The 26,722-nt window shown below is 49.3% G+C and overlaps 1 protein-coding gene across 18 annotated transcripts in view; it reads right to left on the bottom strand.

Annotated features, from left to right (window-relative positions):
- Positions 1-26,722, bottom strand: part of SCRIB (scribble planar cell polarity protein) — a 278,513-nt gene that overhangs the window by 48,528 nt on the left and 203,263 nt on the right. For 12 of the 18 annotated variants that reach the window (XM_073632382.1, XM_073632388.1, XM_073632385.1 and 9 more), the window contains 5 exons: positions 22,951-23,307; positions 13,069-13,143; positions 12,092-12,139; positions 3,112-3,150; positions 2,739-2,840 (listed from right to left, as the gene is read on the bottom strand). In XM_073632382.1, coding sequence (XP_073488483.1) covers positions 2,739-2,840; positions 3,112-3,150; positions 12,092-12,139; positions 13,069-13,143; positions 22,951-23,307 — 621 coding nt within the window. The remainder of the gene's footprint in view (positions 1-2,738; positions 2,841-3,111; positions 3,151-12,091; positions 12,140-13,068; positions 13,144-22,950; positions 23,308-26,722) is intronic. The other 6 variants (XM_073632395.1, XM_073632398.1, XM_073632396.1 and 3 more) reach the window with 3 other exon arrangements.

The raw sequence follows: 26,722 nt of genomic DNA, 5'->3' as shown, positions 1-26,722 counted from the left end.
TCCGAGATTCTCCTTCCTGATTGGCTTAGACAGCAGCAGCGCCACTAGCTCCTGGTGCGGTCAATCAAAGCCAGCCAGCCAAACTGGGGAGAGAGGGGGTGCGGCCAGCGCTAGGGCTAGAACGCTAAACCCAACGATTACTGCTAACCCTAAGCATGCGACTTTGGACATAAAGGTTCCTGCGCTACTTTGAGGTGACTTTGATGCTACTTGAGTGCCAGAGAGTGTAAAGTCGCCTCAGAGTTGCACTCCATGAACATAACTGTCAAACTTTCCAATTAGCCTAAAAAAAAAAAAAAAAACAAACAACGCAAAGCACATAAACACATCAAAAAACCTAAAACCCATCAGAAAAACCAGATCAGCCGCAACCTGCAAAGATGTGAACCTAGACTGAAAGCAGATTTAACAGTAGATTCGCTCCTTGTATCCAACGTGCCCCTGGAGGATCAGAAGAGGAGGGTGTATTTATTCACACAAGTGGCATTTTAAAGGAATTCTGAAAGCACAGCAGCCATGTAACATAGTCCTCACCATTCATGAGAGTGCTATTTACTCTGCAGTGTCACAGCTTTCATCGGTTTTATGGTCTGGGATTGTTAGGCCAGTATAAGGAACCGACCCTTAGCCAAGCACAAAAGATTTCATATCATTGCTATGTAAGGACTGCCAAGCTATGGTTGGCACAGGTGATCCCATATGACAGGCACAGGCTCCTGTTGCATTGCCAACCATCACCGAGAATGCAAATGTATCAGAAACCTCTGCTTTTACTTATAATTTATAATCTGGGTTTAACTAGGTCCCTGCTTTGCTGGCTACGCTGTGGAGACATTAACGTATGCAAGCCAGCTGAGGTGAAACGCATGAAGGAAGGTGGTTACGGGTGGAGACATTAGTTTTCATCCTTTGTTGAATTAAATATAGAAAGGAGGATCTGAGGTTTGGAGTGCGGCCTATGTTTAATTTTGACTGAGAATGGAGATGGGCTGAGGTAGCCAGCACCTGGGCCATCTCTGTGAAAGGAGCAAGTGTGGATGGGAGTCACGGGTTTGGTGTATGTTCCTGCAATACAGCAAGAGCCCTGGTAGAAGCAGGGAGGAAGAAAGGGAGTGAACATCAGTGAGTATTGCCAGGGAAAGGGGGCTATCAGGGGTTTATTCTTGGATGGACAAAGTGACAGTGTCTCTTTAAACCACCTGACCACTTTCATTTCTCAGGACCCCTACTGCCGGAATCTCTCTATATAAGGGATTCCCACATTCCTTGCCCAGGGTCCCTGCTGACTGCACAACTTTAACACCCATTATGAGGGGCTACCATCATCTCTGCACTGAGCTCCAAGGTCTACATACCTGCTGTGCCCATTATCAGGGGATCCCAGCTATGCACTTTTGCAGTGCACATTATGGGGTACCCACTATCCCTGTAGCACGTTTCTGTGTCTGTGCTGCTTATAAGTAGTCGCCATCCTTGCACTAACTACCCACCTTGCCTGCTGAATTTGAATTTATCACAGAGAATTCACAAAGAGGAGCAGAGACACTCTAATGTGGGTAAGAATTAAAGCGATTGTAAACCTTTGTTTATATATATGTTTTTAAAACAACAAACATGCCATACTTACCTCCACTGTGCAGTTCGTTTTGCACAGTGTGGCCCCGAACCTCGTCTTCTGGGGTCCCCCGGCGGTGCTTGCGGTTCTTCCTCACATCGGTTAACCCCCTGGGAGAAGCGCTCACCCAGGGGGTTACCTTGCGGGCGCGCTCCCGAATCCAGCATTTGCGTGCATAGACACAGAATGCCGGACTCAGCCCCGCCCCCCAGGGTCATTGGATTTGATTGACAGCAGCGGGAGCCAATGGCTGTGCTGCTATCAATCTATCCAATCAAGAGCTGAGAACCCCCGGGCAGAGAGAAAGAGCGCGTCTCCTCCAAGGGAACAAAGGGCTCAGGGTGAGTAAAACGGGGGGTTGGGTCAGGGGGGGCTCGGTCACTGTCAGAAGTTCAGGATGCATTAAGGTAAAAATAAACAAGGGTTTACAACCCCTTTAAAGCTGAATTCCAGGCATTCACCACCTTTGTAAAAAGTGAGGGCACACTGTGAGTGAAGTCCAACGGGGTGCATGACATCTCTTGGACTTCTCTCGGTTGTTTATGTCTGACAGGTTTATATTCCATTTATATTAGATCCCAGCTATCCCTGTATTTCCCCGACGCTGGTCCTTCTAATCTCTGCATCTTCAACTCTTTAACAGTAGAGTCGCTGCTAGCTGCTATGCCCGCCCCTTCCCTCCTCCTGTCCAATCACAGAAGCCTTGGTATTCCGGGAAGGCATTCACAAAATACAAAGGCTTCTCTGAATGGGTAGCAGGAGGAAAGGGCGGGCATAGTTGCTCTGTGTGCTTCTCTCCTCTCAGATCCCAGAGCATCTCTCCAGCAGAGCAATAAACCTGTCAGATATAAAGAAGAGAGATAAGTCCAAGAGATGTCACCCACCTCCTTCGACTTAACTCAAAGTGTGCCTTTATTATTTACAAAGTGATGGAATTCCTGGAATTCGGCTTTAAGCCAGCAACTATAGAGGGGACATACCGCTGTGGTGGCCAAGAAATATTCCTGAATGAAAGGGGGAGCCTTTCTAAAATCCTCTACTGTCAGCAGAGGGTCATGGTCCAAACAGATCGGATGCTGTCTGTGGGTGTTCCAGAAGCTGAGGGCTCACAGATTAGACTTACCTGTTGCTCGGAGGACGGGTGTGAGGAGGGAACCGCAGCAAAGGCTTTGTAGACTTGTCTGGCGTGAGACGGAAGCCCATCACTGGGGGTGGGAGAGGAGGCCTGATAGGAAGAGGTGACAGTGAAGTATTAGAATATTGGAGCAGAGAGGAAAACCAGGAGTGAGATACACAGATTCAACAATCTGGGAAAAAAAATGTATTTCAGAAGTGATACTAATGATGTCTACACCATTAGATGTATGAACGAGGATGGCAATCAGTGAGGGGCACGCCAATGTCTGCCAGGATTGGCTACATTTTGTGTCTAATCAGTGAGGCACACAGCAAGAGCTGCATCACCTTTTCTTTGCTGAGCAATGATTGTCACTCACCTGTCGGCTGTCGCTGTGACTCACAAAGTTTATTGATGCCTAAAAATGATAGAAAAAAGTGTTACCATAATAAAACATAAATGGTCCAATATAACTCAGCAAATGGAGCAGCACAGGAGTGCTGCACAGAGGGAAGAGTGAGACACAGAACGCCACACAGGGGGCAAAGAGAGACACGGGAGGGCACAAAGAGGACAGAAAGCAACGCGGGAGGGCGCAAAGAGGACAGGAAGCAACGCGGGAGGGCGCAAAGAGGACAGGAAGCAACGCGGGAGGGCGCAAAGAGGACAGGAAGCAACGCGGGAGGGCGCAAAGAGGACAGGAAGCAACGCGGGAGGGCGCAAAGAGGACAGGAAGCAACGCGGGAGGGCGCAAAGAGGACAGGAAGCAACGCGGGAGGGCGCAAAGAGGACAGGAAGCAACGCGGGAGGGCGCAAAGAGGACAGGAAGCAACGCGGGAGGGCGCAAAGAGGACAGGAAGCAACGCGGGAGGGCGCAAAGAGGACAGGAAGCAACGCGGGAGGGCGCAAAGAGGACAGGAAGCAACGCGGGAGGGCGCAAAGAGGACAGGAAGCAACGCGGGAGGGCGCAAAGAGGACAGGAAGCAACGCGGGAGGGCGCAAAGAGGACAGGAAGCAACGCGGGAGGGCGCAAAGAGGACAGGAAGCAACGCGGGAGGGCGCAAAGAGGACAGGAAGCAACGCGGGAGGGCGCAAAGAGGACAGGAAGCAACGCGGGAGGGCGCAAAGAGGACAGGAAGCAACGCGGGAGGGCGCAAAGAGGACAGGAAGCAACGCGGGAGGGCGCAAAGAGGACAGGAAGCAACGCGGGAGGGCGCAAAGAGGACAGGAAGCAACGCGGGAGGGCGCAAAGAGGACAGGAAGCAACGCGGGAGGGCGCAAAGAGGACAGGAAGCAACGCGGGAGGGCGCAAAGAGGACAGGAAGCAACGCGGGAGGGCGCAAAGAGGACAGGAAGCAACGCGGGAGGGCGCAAAGAGGACAGGAAGCAACGCGGGAGGGCGCAAAGAGGACAGGAAGCAACGCGGGAGGGCGCAAAGAGGACAGGAAGCAACGCGGGAGGGCGCAAAGAGGACAGGAAGCAACGCGGGAGGGCGCAAAGAGGACAGGAAGCAACGCGGGAGGGCGCAAAGAGGACAGGAAGCAACGCGGGAGGGCGCAAAGAGGACAGAAAGCAACGCGGGAGGGCGCAAAGAGGACAGGAAGCAACGCGGGAGGGCGCAAGGAGGACAGAAAGCAACGCGGGATGGCCCACAGAGGACAAAAGGCGAGAGAGCTCAGCATGGAGTGCACAGAGTGACACAGGGCACTGCACAGAGGACAGAAAGCGACATACGATGCCACACAGAGGGCAGAAAATGCAGCAGAGAAGACAGAGAGCGACATGGAGTGCGGCATAGAGGGGCGACACGGGGCGCGGTGCGCAAGAGCGACACGGGGCGCGGTGCGCAAGAGCGACACGGGGCGCGGTGCGCAAGAGCGACACGGGGCGCGGTGCAGGGTACACAGAGCAACAGAGGACGCCACACAGAGGATGCAGAACACCACACAATGGCACACAGAGGACAGAGACATGGGGCATGGTACAAAGGACAAAGAGAGACAAAGGGCTATACACCGAGGGTGTCACTGGGTGCAGTACAGAGGGCAGACAGCAATACAGTATGCCATATAGAGGGCAGAGAGATGCCAGAAATGCTATATAGAGCAGAGAGTGATACAAGTCACAGTAACATAAATTGATAGATACTGAATATTTACTTTTATCGGTTACAGTCTCAGCATGCAGCAGAGCAGCACAACATACATGTGACATGTATGTAACCATTTTAGTTTTTGCCCCCATTATAATAAGAACCCATCACATTCTGAACCCAGAATGAAGCCAGCAGACCGTTATAACATGAGCATGGGGGGGGGGTTGTTGTTCTGGTAATGCAGCCATCACCCAGATTAATAGTACGTTTCTATTAGTTCCCACATTTCCATCAGCAAGCAAAATTAATGTCCCATTCCCAACGTCTTATTTAATGCCTGAAAACATTATTCATAATCAGTGAACTTCTTCAAAGAGTAAAACAATCAAAACCATAATTCATTAATATTTTAATAAATAATAATTCAAAGCTTCATTAAAGCGCAACTTCAAATACATGGAAAAGGCAGTTGCCCCCCCTAGGCATAGAATTCTGGATTTGTACTTTGTTTCTGTGTCTCTCCAACATTCAGACTGCCCTAAATTGCTGCCATCTAAAAAGGCACACCTTAAAGTGGTTGTAAAGGTAATTTTTTTATTGTTTAAAAATAACAAACATGTTATACTTACCTTCACTGTGCAGCTCGTTCTGCACAGAGTGGCCCCGAACCTGGTCTTCTGGGGTCCCTCGGAGGCTGTTTCAGCTCCTCCCCGCAAGAACTAAACACCTTAATGCGAGCTCCCTCGCATGGTGGTTAGTTATTGCGGGCGCGCTCCCGTGATACAGCCGGCGGCTATAGCCGCTCACTGTATCACTCGGCCCCGCCCCCCGGCGCGCCGCATCATCGAATGTGATTGACAGCAGCGCGAGCCAATGGCTGCGCTGCTTTCAATCCATCCACTGCAGCCAATCAGCGACCAGGCTGAGCTGCAATAGAGATGACGGGAACAAGCAGCGCAGATTCGAGGTGTCAGGTAAGTAAAACGGGGGGGCTGGGGGCGGCGGTATTGTCAAAAGTTTTTTCACCTTAATGCATATAATGCATTAAGGTGAAAACATTTTTACCTTTACAACCCCTTTAAAGTGGTTGTAAAGGCAGAAGGTGCATTCTATGTATTAAGATAAAAAAAAACCCTGCTGGATACAGCAGCCGCCCCCCTAATACTTACCTGAGCTCCATCTCAATCCAGCGATGTTGCACAAGAACCTTGGCTGCCTGAGACTTTCCCTCCTGATGGCCGGACACACAGCAGCGGCCGACATTGGCTCCCGCTGCTGTCAAAGTCAGTAAGCCAATGAGGAGAGAGAGGGGGCAGGGCCTAGCTGCAGCTCAGTGTCTGAATAGACACACAGCAGCGGCCCGGCTGCCTCCATAGCTAGCTGCTTGCTGCGGGGGGCAGGAGGAAAGAGCCAGGAGTGCCGGCGAGGGACCCGAGAAGAGGAGGAGGATCGGGGGCTGCTCTGTGCAAAACCATTACACAGAGCAGGTAAGCATAATATGTTTGCTATTTAAGAAAAAAAAAAAAACAAACGACTTTAGTATCACTAACTCTGGCAATGTATAAAGCTGAGAGGAACTTTCAACAAGTCTGCACTTCCACACGGTTGTGAACAGAAATCAGAACAGAAAACAGAACAGAAAACTGAACTGAACAGAACAGAAAACTGAACTGAACAGAACAGAAAACTGAACTGAACAGAACAGAAAACTGAACTGAACAGAACAGAAAACTGAACTGAACAGAACAGAAAACTGAACTGAACAGAACAGAAAACTGAACTGAACAGAACAGAAAACTGAACTGAACAGAACAGAAAACTGAACTGAACAGAACAGAAAACAGAACAGAAAACTGAACAGAAAACTGAACAGAAAACTGAACAGAAAAGAAAACAGAAAAGAAAACAGAAAAGAAAACAGAAAAGAAAACAGAAAAGAAAACAGAAAAGAAAACAGAAAAGAAAACAGAAAAGAAAACAGAAAACTGAACAGAAAAGAAAACAGAAAAGAGAACAGAAAACTGAACAGAAAAGAGAACAGAAAACAGAAAAGAAAACAGAAAACTGAACAGAAAACTGAACTGAACAGAACAAAACAGAAAACTGAACTGAACAGAACAAAACAGAAAACTGAACTGAACAGAACAGAAAACTGAACAGAACAGAACAGAAAACTGAACAGAACAGAACAGAACAGAACAAAACAGAAAACTGAACTGAACAGAACAAAACAGAAAACTGAACAGAACAGAACAGAAAACTAAACTGAACAGAACAAAACAGAAAACTGAACAGAACAGAACAGAAAACTGAACAGAACAGAACAAAACAGAAAACTGAACTGAACAGAACAGAAAACTGAACAGAACAGAACAAAACAGAAAACTGAACTGAACAGAACAAAACAGAAAACTGAACAGAACAGAAAACTGAACAGAACAGAACAAAACAGAAAACTGAACTGAACAGAACAGAAAACTGAACAGAACAGAACAGAAAACTGAACAGAACAGAACAGAAAACTGAACAGAACAGAACAAAACAGAAAACTGAACTGAACAGAACAGAAAACTGAACAGAACAGAACAAAACAGAAAACTGAACTGAACAGAACAAAACAGAAAACTGAACAGAACAGAAAACTGAACAGAACAGAGACTGGTGTGAACTTGCACTAAAGCCTATGGGACTCCTCACACCACTGTGCTGTGGTGCATCTTTGGGTGCGGTTTTTAAAACGACACCAAAAATGCACCTGCCCATTGAAATCAATAGAAAACCCGTATAAAAAAAAAAAAAAAAAAAAAAAAAAAAACACCTTCAAAGCCACATTGCAGTTACGTTTGTGTTGTGCGTTTTGAGTCACATTCCCATGTTTCTTAGGTGCATGCTGGGAGTCAAGCGCCCAGGACATGCATATTAATTTTTACCGTGTTTTTGCTACAAAGATGTGTGAAAGCAGCCTAAACCAGTAAAAAAAAAAAAAAAAAATTCTAAATTAGATTATTAATTTAAAGAGTGAGGTTGGCCATACAAGAGTCTTTTTTTTCCATTCAACCAGGGGGTTGAACGAAAGAAAAGTACTCGATTCCCTCATCCCACACACTCAATGTGGATGGGGAATCCCTCCCACTGCGCCATTGTATTCTGATAACAGGGGGTATGGCCGGCTTAAAGTCATAGTAAAGCTTTTTTTATTTTTTTTTTTATTAAAATGACAATTATGTTATATTATACTTACCTCCTCTGTGTAATGGTTTTGCACAGAGCAGCCTCGATCCTCCTCTTCCCGGGTCTCCTTTGCTTCCGCTCTTGGATCCCCCCCCCTTCCAAAGCTCAGTGCCCCCCATAGCAAGTGGCTTGCTACATGGGCACTCCCACGTGGTCGCTCCTGAGCCCCGCCCCTGGCTCTGATTGACAGCAGGGGCAGCCAATAGCTCCCCCAGCTGTATCTGAGCTAATGAGGAGTGAGAGAGCCACTGCTTTTGTGCACATCGCTGGATGGAGATCGGGCTTAGGTATGTATTTAGGAGGGGGAGCTGCATGCAAAAGTTTTTTTTTTTTACCTTACTGCATACAGTAGAATGCAGTTAGGTAAAATTCTACATTTACACCCACATTAAAGAATAAGAATATGTAAACCCAACCTTTCATATTCCTGATATGTGGCTGCTGTACCATGTACTTGTATGATAAAGTCTCCTGTTCTCCTTGTATAGCTTCCTTTGTGTGAAATCCCCGGTGTTCCTGCCAGTCCCCTCTACTTTCCTATTAAAAACTGACCACACTAAGAAGGAGAACACACTGTGGTCAGTTCTCTAGCTGTGCTGGGAATTGAGCCTGCTCTCCTCCAATGATCAGACTTGTCCTGACACAGGATGGATAAAAATCAATGATTTTATTTAAAAATAAAAAAAATTAAAAAAAATCTGATTTTTTTTTCATTTAAAATCAGATTTTTATTTAAATCTGATTTTTTTTTATTTTTATCAAAATAATTTTAAATAAAACGCTTTTGGAGTAAACATCCATCTAAAGAGAGTTTTCTATTTAGGATACATTAATAATTTAGATTATTCAGCATGAAATGGAGCTTAGTTATGTAGCATGAGGTTGTATATTCCGCAATATTTACATTTTTGGTAAACTCATTCAGTGAATCCAAGCTCTGCATTGATGCATTCACACAATGTCACAGTAACCATGAGATAAAACAAAATTCAGAAATTTTCCTTTATCCCATTGTTATGCAAATCTATGTACACTCCAAACTGTATGATTGAATCGGTTCTGATATCGTTGTTTTACTAACCTGACAGCTTATTATTCTAAATCGGAAACCTTCATTTTGTTTGCAAATATTAAAGATTCTAACTACCAGCAAGAATGAGTCCTTACATTTAAAGAGCACCTGTCATTTTAGATCCATCATGGCAGCGCCTGTTAGCCGGCATCCACTCACCCGCTGCCGCCACGTCCCTCACCTTGTTGTGTCACTGCTGCATCACCAGCCGTCCCATTAAAGTGAATGAGACTGTTGGGGAGTCAACAGCTGGTCAGTGGAGGAGCCAACAGCGGGTCAGTGGAGGAGCCAACAGCGGGTCAGTGGAGGAGCCAACAGCGGGTCAGTGGAGGAGCCAACAGCGGGTCAGAGGAGGAGCCAACAGCGGGTCAGAGGAGGAGCCAACAGCGGGTCAGAGGAGGAGCCAACAGCGGGTCAGAGGAGGAGCCAACAGCGGGTCAGAGGAGGAGCCAACAGCGGGTCAGAGGAGGAGCCAACAGCGGGTCAGAGGAGGAGCCAACAGCGGGTCAGAGGAGGAGCCAACAGCGGGACAGAGGAGGAGCCAACAGCGGGACAGAGGAGGAGCCAACAGCGGGACAGAGGAGGAGCCAACAGCGGGACAGAGGAGGAGCCAACAGCGGGTCAGAGGAGGAGCCAACAGCGGGTCAGTGGAGGAGCCAACAGCGGGTCAGAGGAGGAGCCAACAGCGGGTCAGAGGAGGAGCCAACAGCGGGTCAGAGGAGGAGCCAACAGCGGGACAGAGGAGGAGCCAACAGCGGGACAGAGGAGGAGCCAACAGCGGGACAGAGGAGGAGCCAACAGCGGGACAGAGAAGGAGCCAACAGCGGGTCAGAGGAGGAGCCAACAGCGGGTCAGAGGAGGAGCCAACAGCGGGTCAGAGGAGGAGCCAACAGCGGGTCAGTGGAGGAGCCAACAGCGGGTCAGAGGAGGAGCCAACAGCGGGTCAGAGGAGGAGCCAACAGCGGGTCAGAGGAGGAGCCAACAGCGGGACAGAGGAGGAGCCAACAGCGGGACAGAGGAGGAGCCAACAGCGGGACAGAGGAGGAGCCAACAGCGGGACAGAGGAGGAGCCAACAGCGGGACAGAGGAGGAGCCAACAGCGGGTCAGAGGAGGAGCCAACAGCGGGTCAGAGGAGGAGCCAACAGCGGGTCAGAGGAGGAGCCAACAGCGGGTCAGAGGAGGAGCCAACAGCGGGTCAGAGGAGGAGCCAACAGCGGGTCAGAGGAGGAGCCAACAGCGGGTCAGAGGAGGAGCCAACAGCGGGACAGAGGAGGAGCCAACAGAGGAGGAGCCAACAGAGGAGGAGCCAACAGCGGGACAGAGGAGGAGCCAACAGCGGGACAGAGGAGGAGCCAACAGAGGAGGAGCCAACAGCGGGACAGAGGAGGAGCCAACAGCGGGACAGAGGAGGAGCCAACAGCGGGACAGAGGAGGAGCCAACAGCGGGACAGAGGAGGAGCCAACAGCGGGACAGAGGAGGAGCCAACAGCGGGACAAAGATGACAGTTGCTCTTTAAAAATGATGATTTAAATCAAGCCTTTTTACTAGTGATTTAAATCAAATCCACCCTGTCCTGACATGACCCGCCCAGCACAGCCATTCACTGGGAAGACCCGTGTGCTGCTCTTAAGCAGGGATCACTTATTTAAAAAATAAGGGAAAAAAAAAAGAAGTATTTATAATGTTTTTTCTATATCTATACACAAATGTTTGACTTGCATTTCTATTTTAAACTGAATGGGTTCTTTTACCAAATGAGGGCTCACATATACATTAACTCCACTTTTGTTGACAGGAAAAAAAAAAAAAAAAGAGACATTCCCCTCTATTGATCTATGTATATTGCAGGAATTTTAACAAACTTTCTTGCAAATTTCTAGGCCTCCGATTTGCCTAATTTAGCCTAAAACAGCTGAGAGAGAATAGGCTGCAATAAAACAACATACAGCGAGATGAATTGCGGTAACATACAGTAAAGAGATCTGAAATGTTTCTGAGGAGGATGTGTGGCTGATTTCCAGCAATGTAACTTGCCCCTATCCTGTTTTTTGCTTTAGGGCCAGTTCACACCACATGCAGTCCAGTGCGTTTTTTTTTTTCTGCATCAAAAACGCATGAAAAGTAGGTCGTATGGGTTTCCAATGGCATAGATCAAACCAGTGCATTCCAGTGCCAGAAAAAAAAAAGTAGAATATGCTGCATTTTTCCTGCACTGGAACGCTGTAAAACGCACCAAGAACGCACTGGAACGCACTCAAAAAAATGCACTGAAAATGCACGTCTTAAGATAAAGAAAAAAAGCACTGGATTGCACCAAAAAAACGCGCATGCAGAAAAGCATCTGGAACGCATCCGGACTGCTTTTCTATGGTGTGAACGGGGACTTAAACAAGTCACAAATCCGCAATAAAATATTCTTTGTAGGTAAAATAAAATAAATAAAATAAAATAATAAAATAAAAATAAAACACTTATTCACAACTTGAACTATTTAGGAGGATTTCTTCGCTCAGATTTTCACAAGTGTGAAAATAATCTGGCAACATTTTTGTAGTGGCCGATTCATAAAGATTTCTGAGAACTTTCCCCATTCATCGTTGTCAGTAATCAAGGTGAGCATTATCTACTATTTTTGGGTGCCCCTCCCGCCTCACAATCTTTACCTACTTTTTATGACTTATTCGAATTTGTACCAAATTTTCAAAAGGATCGATTCCCCCCCCCCCCCCCCCAAAATGAGAATCTAGAGGAAATTTAGCATCAAAGCAAAAGCAGCTGTTCAGCTGATCTTTATAAATAGGCCCCATACAGGAAGGACGGATTAGTTGGTCTGATGAACCCACAACCGGCCTGACGCATGCAGGTCACATGACCCCCCCCATCCAGTACAGCGATGCCCGGTTAAAAGTTGCAGCGCCCCCCATTGGAAGCGGGAAGAACAGGAAGGTATAAAACTTACAAATCGCGTCTCCCTGCCAGCGGGAGGACAGGACCGAGGAGGGAATGCCTGACACACAGAACAGAGTCAGGAGATGTGGCATGTATACACACAGAAATATATATATATAACCATTCACTGAAAGGCCTCCTTCACATGGGGGGTGCTATACCGTACACCTGTGCTAGGGGCTATGTTTGCCTGCACAGTGTCCTTCCCCCCCCATGCCGGTAGTCCCATTCATTTCAATTGAGTCGCAGTGGCTGCATGGACAGCTGACAGCACGGCCCCCCGAAAACCCACACTGTCTGCGTTCGGGGGCCATACACCCAAAGATATCAAATTGGACACAACAGCTGTGTCTCAAAATAAATGCGGGGGACTGCAAACACGGAGAAGCATGACACACCTGGGGACAGGCAAATATTGCCACGGGTATACACTAAAGCGTGCCCATGTGAATTAGGCCAAAGTGTTACTGTGTGCAAGTGGTGGGAAGAGGACAGTGTGGGGTTCATTCACTAAAACTGGAGAGTGCAAAATCTGGTGCAGCTCTGCATAATAACCAATCAGCTTCCATTGTCAAAGCTTAACTGAACAAGCTGAAGTTAGAAGCCAATCACCTACCATGCAGAGCTGCACTAGAATCGGATTGCTCCAGTTTTAGTAAATTTCCCTCTATTTGTGTGTGCACACACACACACTATATATAGATAAATCTATATACAGATATCTATATATAGATATCTGTATATATAGATATCTATAAATATATATAGATCTCTCTCTCTCTCTCTCTATATATATATATATATATATATATATATATATATCTCTATCTATATATAGATCTATATATCGAGATAGATCTATATATAGATCTATCTCTATAGATGTATATATATCTATAGAGATATATCTATATCTACAGATATATAAATAAATATATATATACACACACAATTGATAAAAAACATTTTAAACATTGCGACTCTCACCTTCGAACCGCTGGGGCTGCAGGGGGAACTGGGAACGTCCCTTATATTTCCAGTTGTGTAATCTCCAGAAGGCGTCTGTAAAGCAGAAAACACACACAGGTGAGACTGGGAAAGACGCGACACCGACAGGAACGTCTACAGAAAGGTGCTCAGGAGATTTCTCCGGCATGTATCATTGTCCAGCATTGCTCAGGTGGAGCAGAGAGAACACAGAAGCTCCTGGCTGTCAGATCTCCTCCAACGAATGTCAGTCATGGAGGCTCAACATCACATGTGGGCGTTACCTATGCAAATACAGTCTGCCTAGGAACACCCACGCCTCCCGACACCCACCCATGCAGGCATTTGCATAACATCTCAAGAGCCAGCCCACTGTTTGCATCAGTGCTGAGGGGTCTTGATGAGTGCAGGGGTAGAGTGCGGTGATTTATTAAGTACAGCCCCTTTTTGGCCCCTCCCACCAGCCATGATCTGTCTGCATTGCATAGAAAGTACAGCCCCTTTTTGGCCCCTCCCACCAGCCATGATCTGTCTGCATTTCATAGAAAGTATAGCACCTTTTTGGCTCCTCCCACCAGTCATGATCTGCCTGCACTGCATAGAAAGTACAGCCCCTTTTTGGCCCCTCCCACCAGCCATGATCTGCCTGCACTGCATAGAAAGTACAGCCCCTTTTTGGCCCCTCCCACCAGCTATAATCTGTCTGCATTTCATAGAAAGTACAGCCCCTTTTTGGCCCCTCCCACCAGCCATGATCTGCCTGCATTGCAGAGAAAGTGCAGCCCCTTTTTGGCCCCTCCCACCAGCCATGATCTGCCTGCATTGCATAGAAAGTACAGCCCCTTTTTGGCCCCTCCCACCAGCCATGATCTGCCTGCATTGCATAGAAAGTACAGCCCCTTTTTGGCCCCTCCCACCAGCCATGATCTGCCTGCATTGCATAGAAAGTACAGCCCCTTTTTGGCCCCTCCCACCAGCCATGATCTGTCTGCATTTCATAGAAAGTACAGCACCCTTTTGGCTCCTCCCACCAGTCATGATCTGCCTGCACTGCATAGAAAGTACAGCCCCTTTTTGGCCCCTCCCACCAGCCATGATCTGCCTGCACTGCATAGAAAGTACAGCCCCTTTTTGGCCCCTCCCACCAGCCATGATCTGTCTGCATTTCATAGAAAGTACAGCCCCTTTTTGGCCCCTCCCACCAGCCATGATCTGCCTGCATTGCAGAGAAAGTACAGCCCCTTTTTGGCCCCTCCCACCAGCCATGATCTGCCTGCATTGCATAGAAAGTACAGCCCCTTTTTGGCCCCTCCCACCAGCCATGATCTGTCTGCATTTCATAGAAAGTACAGCCCCTTTTTGGCTCCTCCCACCAGTCATTAACTGCCTGCACTGCATAGAAAGCACAGGCCCTTTTTGGCCCCTCCCACCAGCCATGATCTGCCTGCATTGCAGAGAAAGTACAGCCCCTTTTTGGCCCCTCCCACCAGCCATGATCTGCCTGCATTGCAGAGAAAGTACAGCCCCTTTTTGGCCCCTCCCACCAGCCATGATCTGCCTGCATTGCAGAGAAAGTACAGCCCCTTTTGGCCCCTCCCACCAGCCATGATCTGTCTGCATTTCATAGAAAGTACAGCCCCTTTTTGGCTCCTCCCACCAGTCATGATCTGCCTGCACTGCATAGAAAGTACAGCCCCTTTTTGGCCCCTCCCACCAGCCATGATCTGCCTGCACTGCATAGAAAGTACAGCCCCTTTTTGGCCCCTCCCACCAGCCATAATCTGCCTGCATTTCATAGAAAGTACAGCCCCTTTTTGGCCCTTCCCACCAGCCATGATCTGCCTGCATTTCATAGAAAGTACAGCCCCTTTTTGGCCCCTCCCACCAGCCATGCACTGCATAGAAAGTACAGCCCCTTTTTGGCCCCTCCCACCAGCCATAATCTGTCTGCATTTCATAGAAACTACAGCCCCTTTTGGCCCCTCCCACCAGCCATAATCTGTCTGCATTTCATAGAAAGTACAGCCCCATTTTGGCCCCTCTCACCACCCATGATCTGCCTGCATTGCAGAGAAAGTACAGCCCCTTTTTGGCCCCTCCCACCAGCCATGATCTGCCTGCATTGCAGAGAAAGTACAGCCCCTTTTTGCCCCCTCCCACCAGCCATGATCTGTCTGCATTTCATAGAAAGTACAGCCCCTTTTTGGCCCCTCCCACCAGCCATGATCTGCCTGCATTGCAGAGAAAGTACAGCCCCTTTTTGCCCTCTCCCACCAGTCATGATCTGCCTGCATTTCATAGAAAGTACAGCCCCATTTTGGCCCCTCCCACCAGCCATGATCTGCCTGCATTGCAGAGAAAGTACAGCCCCTTTTTGGCCCCTCCCACCAGCCATGATCTGCCTGCATTGCAGAGAAAGTACAGCCCCTTTTTGGCCCCTCCCACCAGCCATGATCTGTCTGCATTGCATAGAAAGTACAGCCCCTTTTTGGCCCCTCCCACCAGCCATGATCTGTCTGCATTTCATAGAAAGTACAGCCCCCTTTTGGCTCCTCCCACCAGCCATGATCTGCCTGCACTGCATAGAAAGTACAGCCCCTTTTTGGCCCCTCCCACCAGCCATGATCTGTCTGCATTTCATAGAAAGTACAGCCCCTTTTTGGCCCCTCCCACCAGCCATGATCTGCCTGCATTGCAGAGAAAGTACAGCCCCTTTTTTGGCCCCTCCCACCAGCCATGATCTGCCTGCAATGCAGAGAAAGTACAGCCCCTTTTTGGCCCCTCCCACCAGCCATGATCTGCCTGCATTGCATAGAAGATACATTTGTGCTCATAAGTTTACATACCCTGGCAGAATTTATGATTTCTTGGCCATTTTTCAGAGAATATGAATAACATAAAAACATTTCTTTCACTCATGGTTAGTGTTCAGCTGAAGCCATTTATAAACAATCAACTGTGTTTATGCTTTTTAAATCATAATCACAACAGAAACTACCCAAATGACCCTGATCAAAAGTTTACATACCCTGAGCAAGGTAAGTATTACATCTTGGATCTTGTGTCTCGACTAAACAAGAATTTAACCCTTGCATTGCAAGGGGCATTGCAAGGGTGGATTTTTAAAAATTTTCCTGCAGTCGGGCTTTAAATGTAACTTTACATTTGAAATCCCTGAGTAATGCTATAGTACACTAATCCTCAAAAACAAGCATAGAAAATTATAATGCAAGAAAAACTCCAGAATGGAATGGAATAGGACTCCCCACTGGTCTACAACATGTGTGATTTCCTACAAAAAGCTTTCCAGTATCCCCCCCCCCCCCACCTTACACCAACACACTGAACAGCTGAGCTCCACCTGCTGCAATGTGTCATGGCAAGGCTGTAGGATTCCTCCAACCTCAGGCCTGGGCTCTAATATATCACCTTCAGATTGTAGGGGGCCACCCATCAAGTCAGATCTCTTATCGGGAGCCTCTGGTGGTGAGACGAGGCCACCCTGGGTCTGTCAATTGAGCTTCTGACTGAGCTCCAAGTGCTGCTGAGATCTATGCAGCGAGGCCCGCTCTCTAGGGGCAGAGAAGTCCAGTCTCTAGGGGCAGAGAAGTTCAGTCTCTAGGGGCAGAGAAGTCCAGTCTCTAGGGGCAGAGAGGCCCGCTCTCTCTAGGGGCAGAGAAGTTCAGTCTCTAGGGGCAGAGAGGCCCGCTCTCTCTAGGGGCAGAGAAGTCCAGTCTCTAGGGGCAGAGAAGTCCAGTCTCTAGGGGCAGAGAAGTTCAGTCTCTAGGGGCAGAGAAGTCCAGTCTCTAGGGGCAGAGAAGTCCAGTCTCTAGGGGCAGAGATGCCCGCTCTCTCTAGGGGCAGAGAAGTTCAGTCTCTAAGGGCAGAGAAGTCCAGTCTCTAGGGGCAGAGAAGTCCAGTCTCTAGGGGCAGAGAAGTTCAGTCTCTAGGGGCAGAGAAGTCCAGTCTCTAGGGGCAGAGAAGTCCAGTCTCTAGGGGCAGAGAAGTTCAGTCTCTAGGGGCAGAGAAGTCCAGTCTCTAGGGGCAGAGAAGTCCAGTCTCTAGGGGCAGAGAAGTCCAGTCTCTAGGGGCAGAGATGCCCGCTCTCTCTAGGGGCAGAGAAGTCCAGTCTCTAGGGGCAGAGAAGTCCAGTCTCTAGGGGCAGAGAAGTCCAGTCTCTAGGGGCAGAGAAGTCCAGTCTCTAGGGGCAGAGAAGTCCAGTCTCTAGGGGCAGAGAAGTTCAGTCTCTAGGGGCAGAGAAGTTCAGTCTCTAGGGGCAGAGAAGTTCAGTCTCTAGGGGCAGAGAAGTTCAGTCTCTAGGGGCAGAGAAGTCCAGTCTCTAGGGGCAGAGAAGTCCAGTCTCTAGGGGCAGAGAAGTTCAGTCTCTAGGGGCAGAGAAGTTCAGTCTCTAGGGGCAGAGAAGTTCAGTCTCTAGGGGCAGAGAAGTTCAGTCTCTAGGGGCAGAGAAGTTCAGTCTCTAGGGGCAGAGAAGTCCAGTCTCTAGGGGCAGAGAAGTCCAGTCTCTAGGGGCAGAGAAGTCCAGTCTCTAAGGGCAGAGAAGGCCCGCTCTCTAGGGGCAGAGAAGTTCAGTCTCTAGGGCAGTAATGGCAAACCTTGGCACCCCAGATGTTTTGGAACTACATTTCCCATGATGCTCAACTACACTGCAAAATGCAGGAGCATCATTGGAAATGTAGTTCCAAAACATCTGGGGTGCCAAGGTTCGCCATCACTGCTCTAGGGGCAGAGAGGGCACGCTCTCTCTGGGGGCAGAGAGGGCACGCTCTCTCTGGGGGCAGAGAGGGCACGCTCTCTCTGGGGGCAGAGAGGCCCGCTCTCTCTAAGGGCAGAGAGGCCCGCTCTCTCTAAGGGCAGAGAGGCCCGCTCTCTCTAGGGGCAGAGAGGCCCGCTCTCTCTAAGGGGCAGAGTGGGCGGGGCAGTGAGGCCTGCTCTCTAGGGGCAGAGTGGGCGGGGCAGTGAGGCCTGCTCTCTAGGGGCAGAGTGGGCGGGGCAGTGAGGCCCGCTCTCTAGGGGCAGAGTGGGCGGGGCAGTGAGGCCCGCTCTCTAGGGGCAGAGTGGGCGGGGCAGTGAGGCCCGCTCTCTAGGGGCAGAGTGGGCGGGGCAGTGAGGCCCGCTCTCTAGGGACAGTGAGCCCCGCTCTCTAGGGACAGTGAGCCCCGCTCTCTAGGGACAGTGAGCCCCGCTCTCTAGGGACAGTGAGCCCCGCTCTCTAGGGACAGTGAGCCCCGCTCTCTAGGGACAGTGAGCCCCGCTCTCCAGGGACAGTGAGCCCCGCTCTCCAGGGACAGTGAGCCCCGCTCTCCAGGGACAGTGAGCCCCGCTCTCCAGGGACAGTGAGCCCCGCTCTCCAGGGACAGTGAGCCCCGCTCTCCAGGGACAGTGAGCCCCGCTCTCTAGGGGCAGCAACAGGTACCCATTGACTGTATGTCTGTGTGTGATGACTACTGCGTCTTACCATCTAAAGAGCGATGACATTGCCAGATCTAACAGCCTCCCTGTCAGACTTGCAGCCCTGTAAAGGAATGATCATGCCATCCCCTGCTGAATTATTTATTATTATATTATTTGTCTATGTCCGAGTCATACAAAATCACCCATCGCAGCATACAATAATAAATGGTAACAGCACACATCTGAGCACAAGCAGCTCTATCAACAGTAAACATCATCTATGACGTGAAGACAAATGGCAGCGTGCTCCCAAGCAGGCGTGAATATTACGGAGCGCAGGGCGGCGACAATTCGACACCGCAAGCGCAACACACTAACCGCGCCAAATCTATTACACTGAGTCATTGTCTACGGCAACCTATCCCCATCACTGTGACCAGTTTTGCTACAGAGGGAAGAAAATTTCTCCCCGAGAAACCTCAGACCTGAAATATGAACAAAGCATATGCCTCTATAGTGTGTACTTGTCTCAGGCCAGAATACCAAGTATGATTTCTGTCTTCTGCCTCCTTCCTCTGCTATCAGCATGAGTCACTTCTGACAAGTTTTCCTGACACCAAGAGAACAATGGTGACAGGGGAGGGGCCTCCAACAGATTGACAGCATCAGTTGTGTTCCTGTGTGGATGGGGATGCGTCTCTTCCCTCCAATCATCTCTCATCTCTCCTCACTGATGTAGCTTCAGCTCCCCGCCCTCCCTCTAGGAGGGTTTAGGTTACATTTTCTTAAACTGTAAGCTCTAACGAGCAGGGCTCCTCTTGTGTATCATTTTTGAATTGTAACTGTACTGTCTGCCTTCATGTTGTAAAGTGCTGTGCAAACTGTTGGCGTTATATAAATCCTGTATAATAATAATAATTCACACTTGCACTCCCAGAGGCTTTAAGGGCACTTTCACACTGAGGCGGTGGGGGCAGCAGCGGTAAAGCGCCGTTAGTTTTAGCAGCGCTTTGCCGCCGCTAGCGGTGCGCTTTTAACCCCCCCCCCCCGGAGGGGTTGAAAGAACCCGCAAAGTGCCCCTGCCGAATCGCTTTGGCAGCGCTGCCCGTTGATTTCAATGGGTAGGGCAGTTTAGGAGCGGTGTATTCACTGCTCCCGCACCACCCCAAAGATGCTCCATGCAGGACACTTTTTCTCGTCCTGCAAGCGCACCGCCCCAGTGCAAAAGCACTCAGGCTTTCACACTGGGGCTGCAGGTGAGGCAGCTTTCAGGCACTTTACAGGCGCTAATTTTAGCGCTAAATCGCCTGAAAAATGCCTTAGTGTGAAAGTGGCCTTAGAGCTTCTAATCGGATCATGGACACACCGAACTCAATTTTCTCTAAACACAGCTAAACTGACAGCACTAGGAGCGTGTTCACACCAGGAGCGCTGTGCGAGAAACCCGCATTCCACACACACACTTAAAAACGCACGCCGTGTGTCAATGTAATCCTAAAATGCAGTGTGTTTGTCTGCACCGGATTGCATGGAACCACAGTAGCATGCAATCTGCTTACAGTGAGTTTTTAAAAGTAGTACATGCACTACTTTTGGTGCAATCCTGTGCGATTTCAGCCTGTTCAAATGAATGGGCTGAAAATCACACAGCACTGAATTGCACAGGAACGTGGAGAGTGCGTTCCTGTGCGATTCCAGTGTGAATCAGCACTAAATGCAGGTAAATGCTAAGTTGAAGGCTGCATTCACATTGGTGATTTAGGTTGGTGCGGATTGTAGCAGCAGGAATCTTCTGATTTCTGCCGCGTCTAGGTGCGGCTGCCAGGCTCATTCACTATAATGACAGGTTGCCGGTGGCTGCAGGTATTTGCCGCTTTTACCTATGGTGATCACTGCCGAAAGTGCATCCAACAATGATCACTGCAGGTAAAAATCGCTGGCAGCGCAGAGAGCCATGAATATTCGCGGTCGTCCGGAACCTGTCATTACAGTGCACAGGACCGGAGGCCACACCTAGCCACTCAAAGCCACAGCAGAAATCAGAAGATTCCTGCCGCTACAATTCGCACCGACCTAAATCACCAATGTGAATGTAGCCTAGGTGTCCAGTGCACCCCCTGTGCCTTTAATGAGGGGTGGGCTCCCCTCCAGGCTCACCTGCCCTCTGCCTATCCATTATAGTGCATGAGCTTCCAACTGTGGAGACTCTCAAATTTATAGTTAGGATTACAGAAAATACCGGGTGCTTTAACGGGGCTCTGTAGCTTACACATTTATATGCAAACGTGTGCAAACGAAAACCCCTGTTTTTTTTACACATATTTTTAGGAAAATTCTGCTAGTTAGCAGGCTGGTCGGTAAGTTGAGGCAGGAATTTCTCTGTTTTTTTTTTTTTTTAATGAAGCCTAAAACCTAAACCCAAGTTTGGAGCCCTGAGGACTTTAAAATGGCACGTTAAAACGGGGGGATCAGGGGGCTAAATCAGGTGGTGAGAAGAGGAAACACCATCACCTCACCATCCATCAAATGCTCTCTGAAGAGCAATCCGAGCGCAGATCTCATTGCTAGTGTGGATGAGCCCTAGGAGTCAGTGCCATCTTAAGAGCATTATAGGCCCCCGGGCAATACAGAGCACCGGGGCCCTGTCTACACAATCACACACGATTGCCCATCAAATGCAGCCTCACTGTGGCCGTGAATGCAGCCTCACTGAGCCCGTGAATGCAGCCTCACTGAGCCCGTGAATGCAGCCTCACTGTGCCCGTGAATGCAGCCTCACTGTGCCCGTGAATGCAGCCTCACTGTGCCCGTGAATGCAGCCTCACTGTGCCCGTGAATGCAGCCTCACTGTGCCCGTGAATGCAGCCTCACTGTGCCCCTGAATGCAGCCTCACTGTGCCCCTGAATGCAGCCTCACTGTGCCCCTGAATGCAGCCTCACTGTGCCCATGAATGCAGCCTCACTGTGCCCATGAATGCAGCCTCACTGTGCCCATGAATGCAGCCTCACTGTGCCCACCATTGCAGCCTCACTGTGCCCACCATTGCAGCCTCACTGTGCCCACCATTGCAGCCTCACTGTGCCCACCATTGCAGCCTCCCTGTGCCCACCATTGCAGCCTCATTGTGCCCACCATTGCAGCCTCACTGTGCCCGTGAATGCAGCCTCACTGTGCCCGTGAATGCAGCCTCACTGTGCCCGTGAATGCAGCCTCACTGTGCCCGTGAATGCAGCCTCACTGTGCCCGTGAATGCAGCCTCACTGTGCCCACCATTGCAGGGTCACTGTGCCCACCTTTGCAGGCTCACTGTGCCCACCATTGTAGCCTCACTGTGCCCACCATTGTAGCCTCACTGTGCCCATGGTAACACACACACACAGCGGGCATCTTCTCCTGGCTGGCTGGGTCTGTGTTTGGCGGCCACACTGTAACAAGGTCCCGCCCCCCTAGACCAGCTCGTGTAATAGGTGGAACACTGATTCAATCTACTAATACACGAGGCGGTCTAGGGGGGCAGGACCTTGTTACAGCAAGGCCGCCGAACACAGACCCAGCCAGCTCCGTGATACATAGGAGGAGGAGGAGAGTGGGAAAGAGCGGATCGCTGCAGCCGCAACACAAAGCGGCCCCAGGGCAGGCGGCCTACCGGGAAATTTCCCGGTAGGCCAGTCCGGCCCTGGCTGGGGTCGCTGGGCAGGTGGGGCCCCCGGGCAAATGCCCAGCGTGCCCATGCGAAAAGACGGCCCTGCTAGGGGTCTTGTGACCAAAACTGTCCAAAATACGCAAAACTGGCCCGGAATTGCAAAATAAATGTCAATCCTATATTAGCATTTCAAGGTTTTTTTACATCCCAAAATTCCATTTGGTCCTCAACATACATGTAACCCTTACCCATAAATCCTCCTTCGATTTTTTTTGCCCAGTCACATGCCAATGAATGTACAGAGTTCGGGGTTACAACTACCACGGGCGACAACGTACTGCGACATGAACTGAGCGCTAAATAGTCAAACGCGTAGCAGGATTTAATAGCACTGCACTCTATAGTACAGACCCCATACTTGGACTGCCACCATCGACACAGCAGCACCACCTCTGGTTAATGTGAGAGGGGGTATCAAAATCATGAGCATCCGGAGAGCCATACATCACGAAAGTGACAACGTCATGCTGGAAACTGTGACAAGGAGCAGAAGCTGGTGAGAAGACATAGGAGGACAAACTGGGCTAGTGTACAAACAAGCAGGCCTCGTGATGGCACAATACACACGGCACTCTGTAACAGCATGGACCGCCCATGGAACCAGGACACCGTGCAGAGACCCGTGTGCGGTCAGCGGACATCCTGCCTGTATGCCAAGCATGTGACAATGCCAGCCGACAAGTGATGTGACATGCTCCACATGTGGGGACAACACGCGTGCAAAAAAAAAAGAAAGAGAAAAACCACACACAAACGTGTTGCTTGCCTTCTTGCAGGAGTACACATTGGTCTTCAGGACCCCCGACGTGCCGTATCCAGTGGGGGGCCCAGCTAATTTGATTGCGCTGGCCCCCGGCCGCTTCTTGTTAGCCAGTATGAAGGGATTCTCGTTGAAGAGGATGGACTGGCAGTCCACAAGCACCTCCTCCTCCTCTGGCTCCGCCTTAGTGGGCGGGGTTTCAGGCTCGCTGGGCACAGCCGCGGGGGCGGGCGTAACGGCCGGGTGTGGAGAGGAAACCGGGTGGGCGGAGAGGCAGGAGGGGCCATTGGCTATGACTGTCGGGACAGGATGGACAAGGGCCACGGGAACAGGAGAGTAGGAAGGGTCCATTTCCAGGGGGAGCTGAAAAGAGCAACAGAGGGGAGAGGAGAGCAAGCAGAGAGGAGCAGGAGGAGGAGAGGAGGAGGAAAAGGAGGAAGGGGGAGACAAAAAATAATAAGGAAAGGAGGAAACAGAAGAGGAATCTGATCACATTTACTACACAACACAAACCGTGACCAACATTCAGACCCGACTCAATGAGAGACAATTATAAAACATAGACAGACAGGACACTGGGGACTTTTTTCCAGCAACACACTTTCCAGAAAGTGTGCAGTTTATCGAAGGCCTCATTGCACACTGGCCGTTTAGGTTGTAGGAGGAAGGCACACGTGCACCGTCCAGCCACATTGCTAGCAACCTGTAAAAAAATCTTTTGGAGGCGGAGCTGCCAGAACCATGGCTGGATGGTGCACCTTCCTCCTGCACCTAAACACCGGAGTCTCATATACTGGGGGGCTAATCATCCAGTGAAAATGAGGCATTAAAATATTTATTAACAACCAAATGCTTCCCGTTCATTGCAACAGAAATATTTTCAGAACTGGTCCTTATATTAAAAACAGCACAACCCAAAAATTTCAGCAGGAAACCCGAGGTCCCGTTCACACCTGCAAACAATGAAAACTGTGTGCCACAGAAAAAAAACAAAAAAATCGGGAACACAGATGAATGCGATTATGGCTGCTGCAGTCCTTCAAAATGTGCCCAACCTGAGCAATGCTTCCGCAATGCTTTTTTTTTCACACCATTTATTTTGAATGGGTCTCCCTGCACTCCAAAAAACGCACCAAAGCATCTCATGTACTAAAATTTTGGCACTGAGCCAGTCGCTTTTGAAGTTGCACAGCAGAGATCGTGCCGTGTTTGGGGTACCATTAAGAAATAATCCCCAGCACCATGTCGGACACTGACCAACAGGTACCCCTCACCGCTTGTCCTGGAAACTTCTCCTGCTACCACCTCAACTGAAGTCCCGGAGTCTCCTCAGCCTTCTACTGCTGGCCTGGAAAAGTTAGTGAAGATTTTCTGGAGCACCCTCGTTTTAGACAGCTGCAAGGAGAAGCGTCCTACCTCCCTGTCAATGCATCAGAAAAATCGTGGCCCCCCTCTTTTTTTTTTTAGGTGCGCATAATCCATGTGGATACATTTTTTAAAGGATCAGAAATTTCCTGCAGGTACAACAGCCCATTTAAATGAATAGGCTGCTGCGCCTGCCCAAACGCCCCCACACAGATGTGAACAGCCCCAATATTGCACCCGTCTTTGCTCATGCACCGGAAATGTTCTGCACATCCACAGATGTGAAAAGGGGGCTCTACCAGGAGCTAAAGGCCGGGCAGAGGCCTTCAGCACATTTGCGCATGCGCCATAATGGCGGTGTCCGGGAAGGAGGAGGGGGTGGTCTTAGGGCAGAGTTTGCTATATGTATGTATTTATACATAGTGAACATATTCTCCCTTAATTGCTACGGCTCAAAAAAAACAAACAAAAAAATTCAGTTCTTCCGCTAATATCCTTTTTGTGAACTAGTGCTTAAATCCTAATTGAGAAGGTCTTAACCAGTTCACAGATGATTTGAGTTTCTTTTCTTCCACCACGGGTGAAGGGAAAGAAAATTGCTTGATTTCCCCATTAACACAGTCAGTGTTGATGGGGGAAGGCCTACCGCAGCGCTATGGTGTTCTGCCAGCAGGGGGCGCGTAATCGCATGCAAAAAAAAACTCAACAGGCTGGTTAAACCCATGTCAACCGATGGATCGACATGGGTACACAATCAGCCTGCCCATAAAGAGATCGAAATTCGGACGGCTCCTGTCAAACCGGCTGAATTTCGATCCATGTTCGGCCGGCTTCACTAATGGCTCGTGTGGGGGTAAGATTTTATCTTACTCAAGGATAGGTTGTGCTTCTAAATGAACCGCGTCAGCTAATTTATTGACAGCCATATTACCAATTCAGCCAACTTAGAGTTCCCAGTGAAGGCTGAGAAGAATTAGCGAATAGATCTGCTATGACCGTTTTTACCCCCCCTTTAATAAATATAACATTTTGATAAAATGCCTTCTATGACCTCCATTCCTCCTTGCTCAGAACAGAATATACAGTGAGTACGGATCTGCATGTCCATGGATGGTTAGGAAGGAGCACCAAAAAAGGAGTTCTAACTACATGGAAAGAGAAAAAAAAATCTGTATGCCTAAAAAGCACTGGACGCGTTTGTTGAAGGTTAGTTGCAATTTGTAAGAATGAAAACCTTCTACACATGCTCACTTTCTGGCACTCGAATAGAAGTCATACTAACAGGACGCATTGGAAGAAGGGAAGGAGTCTGGGGTGCAGGAAGGCTGGTCACAGACAGACACCAAGCAATGACAGGGAACCCCATGCCCCAGGTGAACATTGCGAGTACTCACAGTTTCTTGACCGCTCTTTGAGGTCCGAGGTGTGATCTGTCCTCTCTCCTCACACTATTTCCCCAGCAGGGCAGACACACACATACAAGGGCTTCCAAAAATAGTGCGAGGGGGGAGGAGGAGAGCCTCTTGTGATTCGAAGGGTTTGGAATGGCAGCTGTGAGCCATGCGGCAGGAATAGAGCCTGACTACAGGAATGACACATTCCCAAAAAACCACCGCATTCTTCACCCCATCCCCCCACCTGCACCAGGATGAAGGCCTGGAATCATCACTAACCCAACACCTGCGCGTATAAGAATAAAATTCCAAACTGCTAGCCAGAGACCAGCCAAGCTGCTGCAAGTATCACATTCCTGGCTACTGTCTGGCAAGCTACCCCAACCCACCACATTTCCTTTACCCCATTCCACACCTGCACCAAGAGGAAGGTCTGGCACATTCATGGGTCTTCACCCCATCCCACGCCTGCACCAGAAGGAAGGTCTGGCACATTCATGGGTCTTCACCCCATCCCACACCTGCACCAGGGGGGAGGTTTGAAACATCATGGGTCTTCACCCCATCCCACACCTGCACCAGGAGGAAGGTCTAGCACATCAATGTCCTTAACACTGTCAACCAAGGACCAAAATTTCACAGTCGGAAGATGGACAAACTGCTGGGTGCTGTGCAGCAATACCCCTTTTCAACACATTTTAGACTAATTCCAAATCTACACCCAGTTTTTGCTTGGAAAACCTTCACTTCTCAGTCCTCTAAAAATACAAACAAAATCTTCAACAGTTTAATCTGACCCCACCGCTAGTCTCATCATATTGTGTTACCAGGACTAAATCCCTTAATCTCACCAGCGTTAGCCAACATTCCCCCTCTCTTGCATCATTTAACATTTGTACTTTTCCCATCCTTCCACCAGTGGCAAACCTTCATCATATCCCATTGAGGCCCAACAATTGAGCAGCTTAAAAGTCAGCCCAACAGGGAGCCAAACTTGTTCCATTAGCTGCTTGAACATC

The sequence above is a fragment of the Aquarana catesbeiana genome, linkage group LG05, assembly GCF_042186555.1.
Source record: "Aquarana catesbeiana isolate 2022-GZ linkage group LG05, ASM4218655v1, whole genome shotgun sequence".
NCBI classification, from domain to species: domain Eukaryota; kingdom Metazoa; phylum Chordata; class Amphibia; order Anura; family Ranidae; genus Aquarana; species Aquarana catesbeiana.
This window is presented reverse-complemented; position numbering and strand designations above follow the sequence as displayed.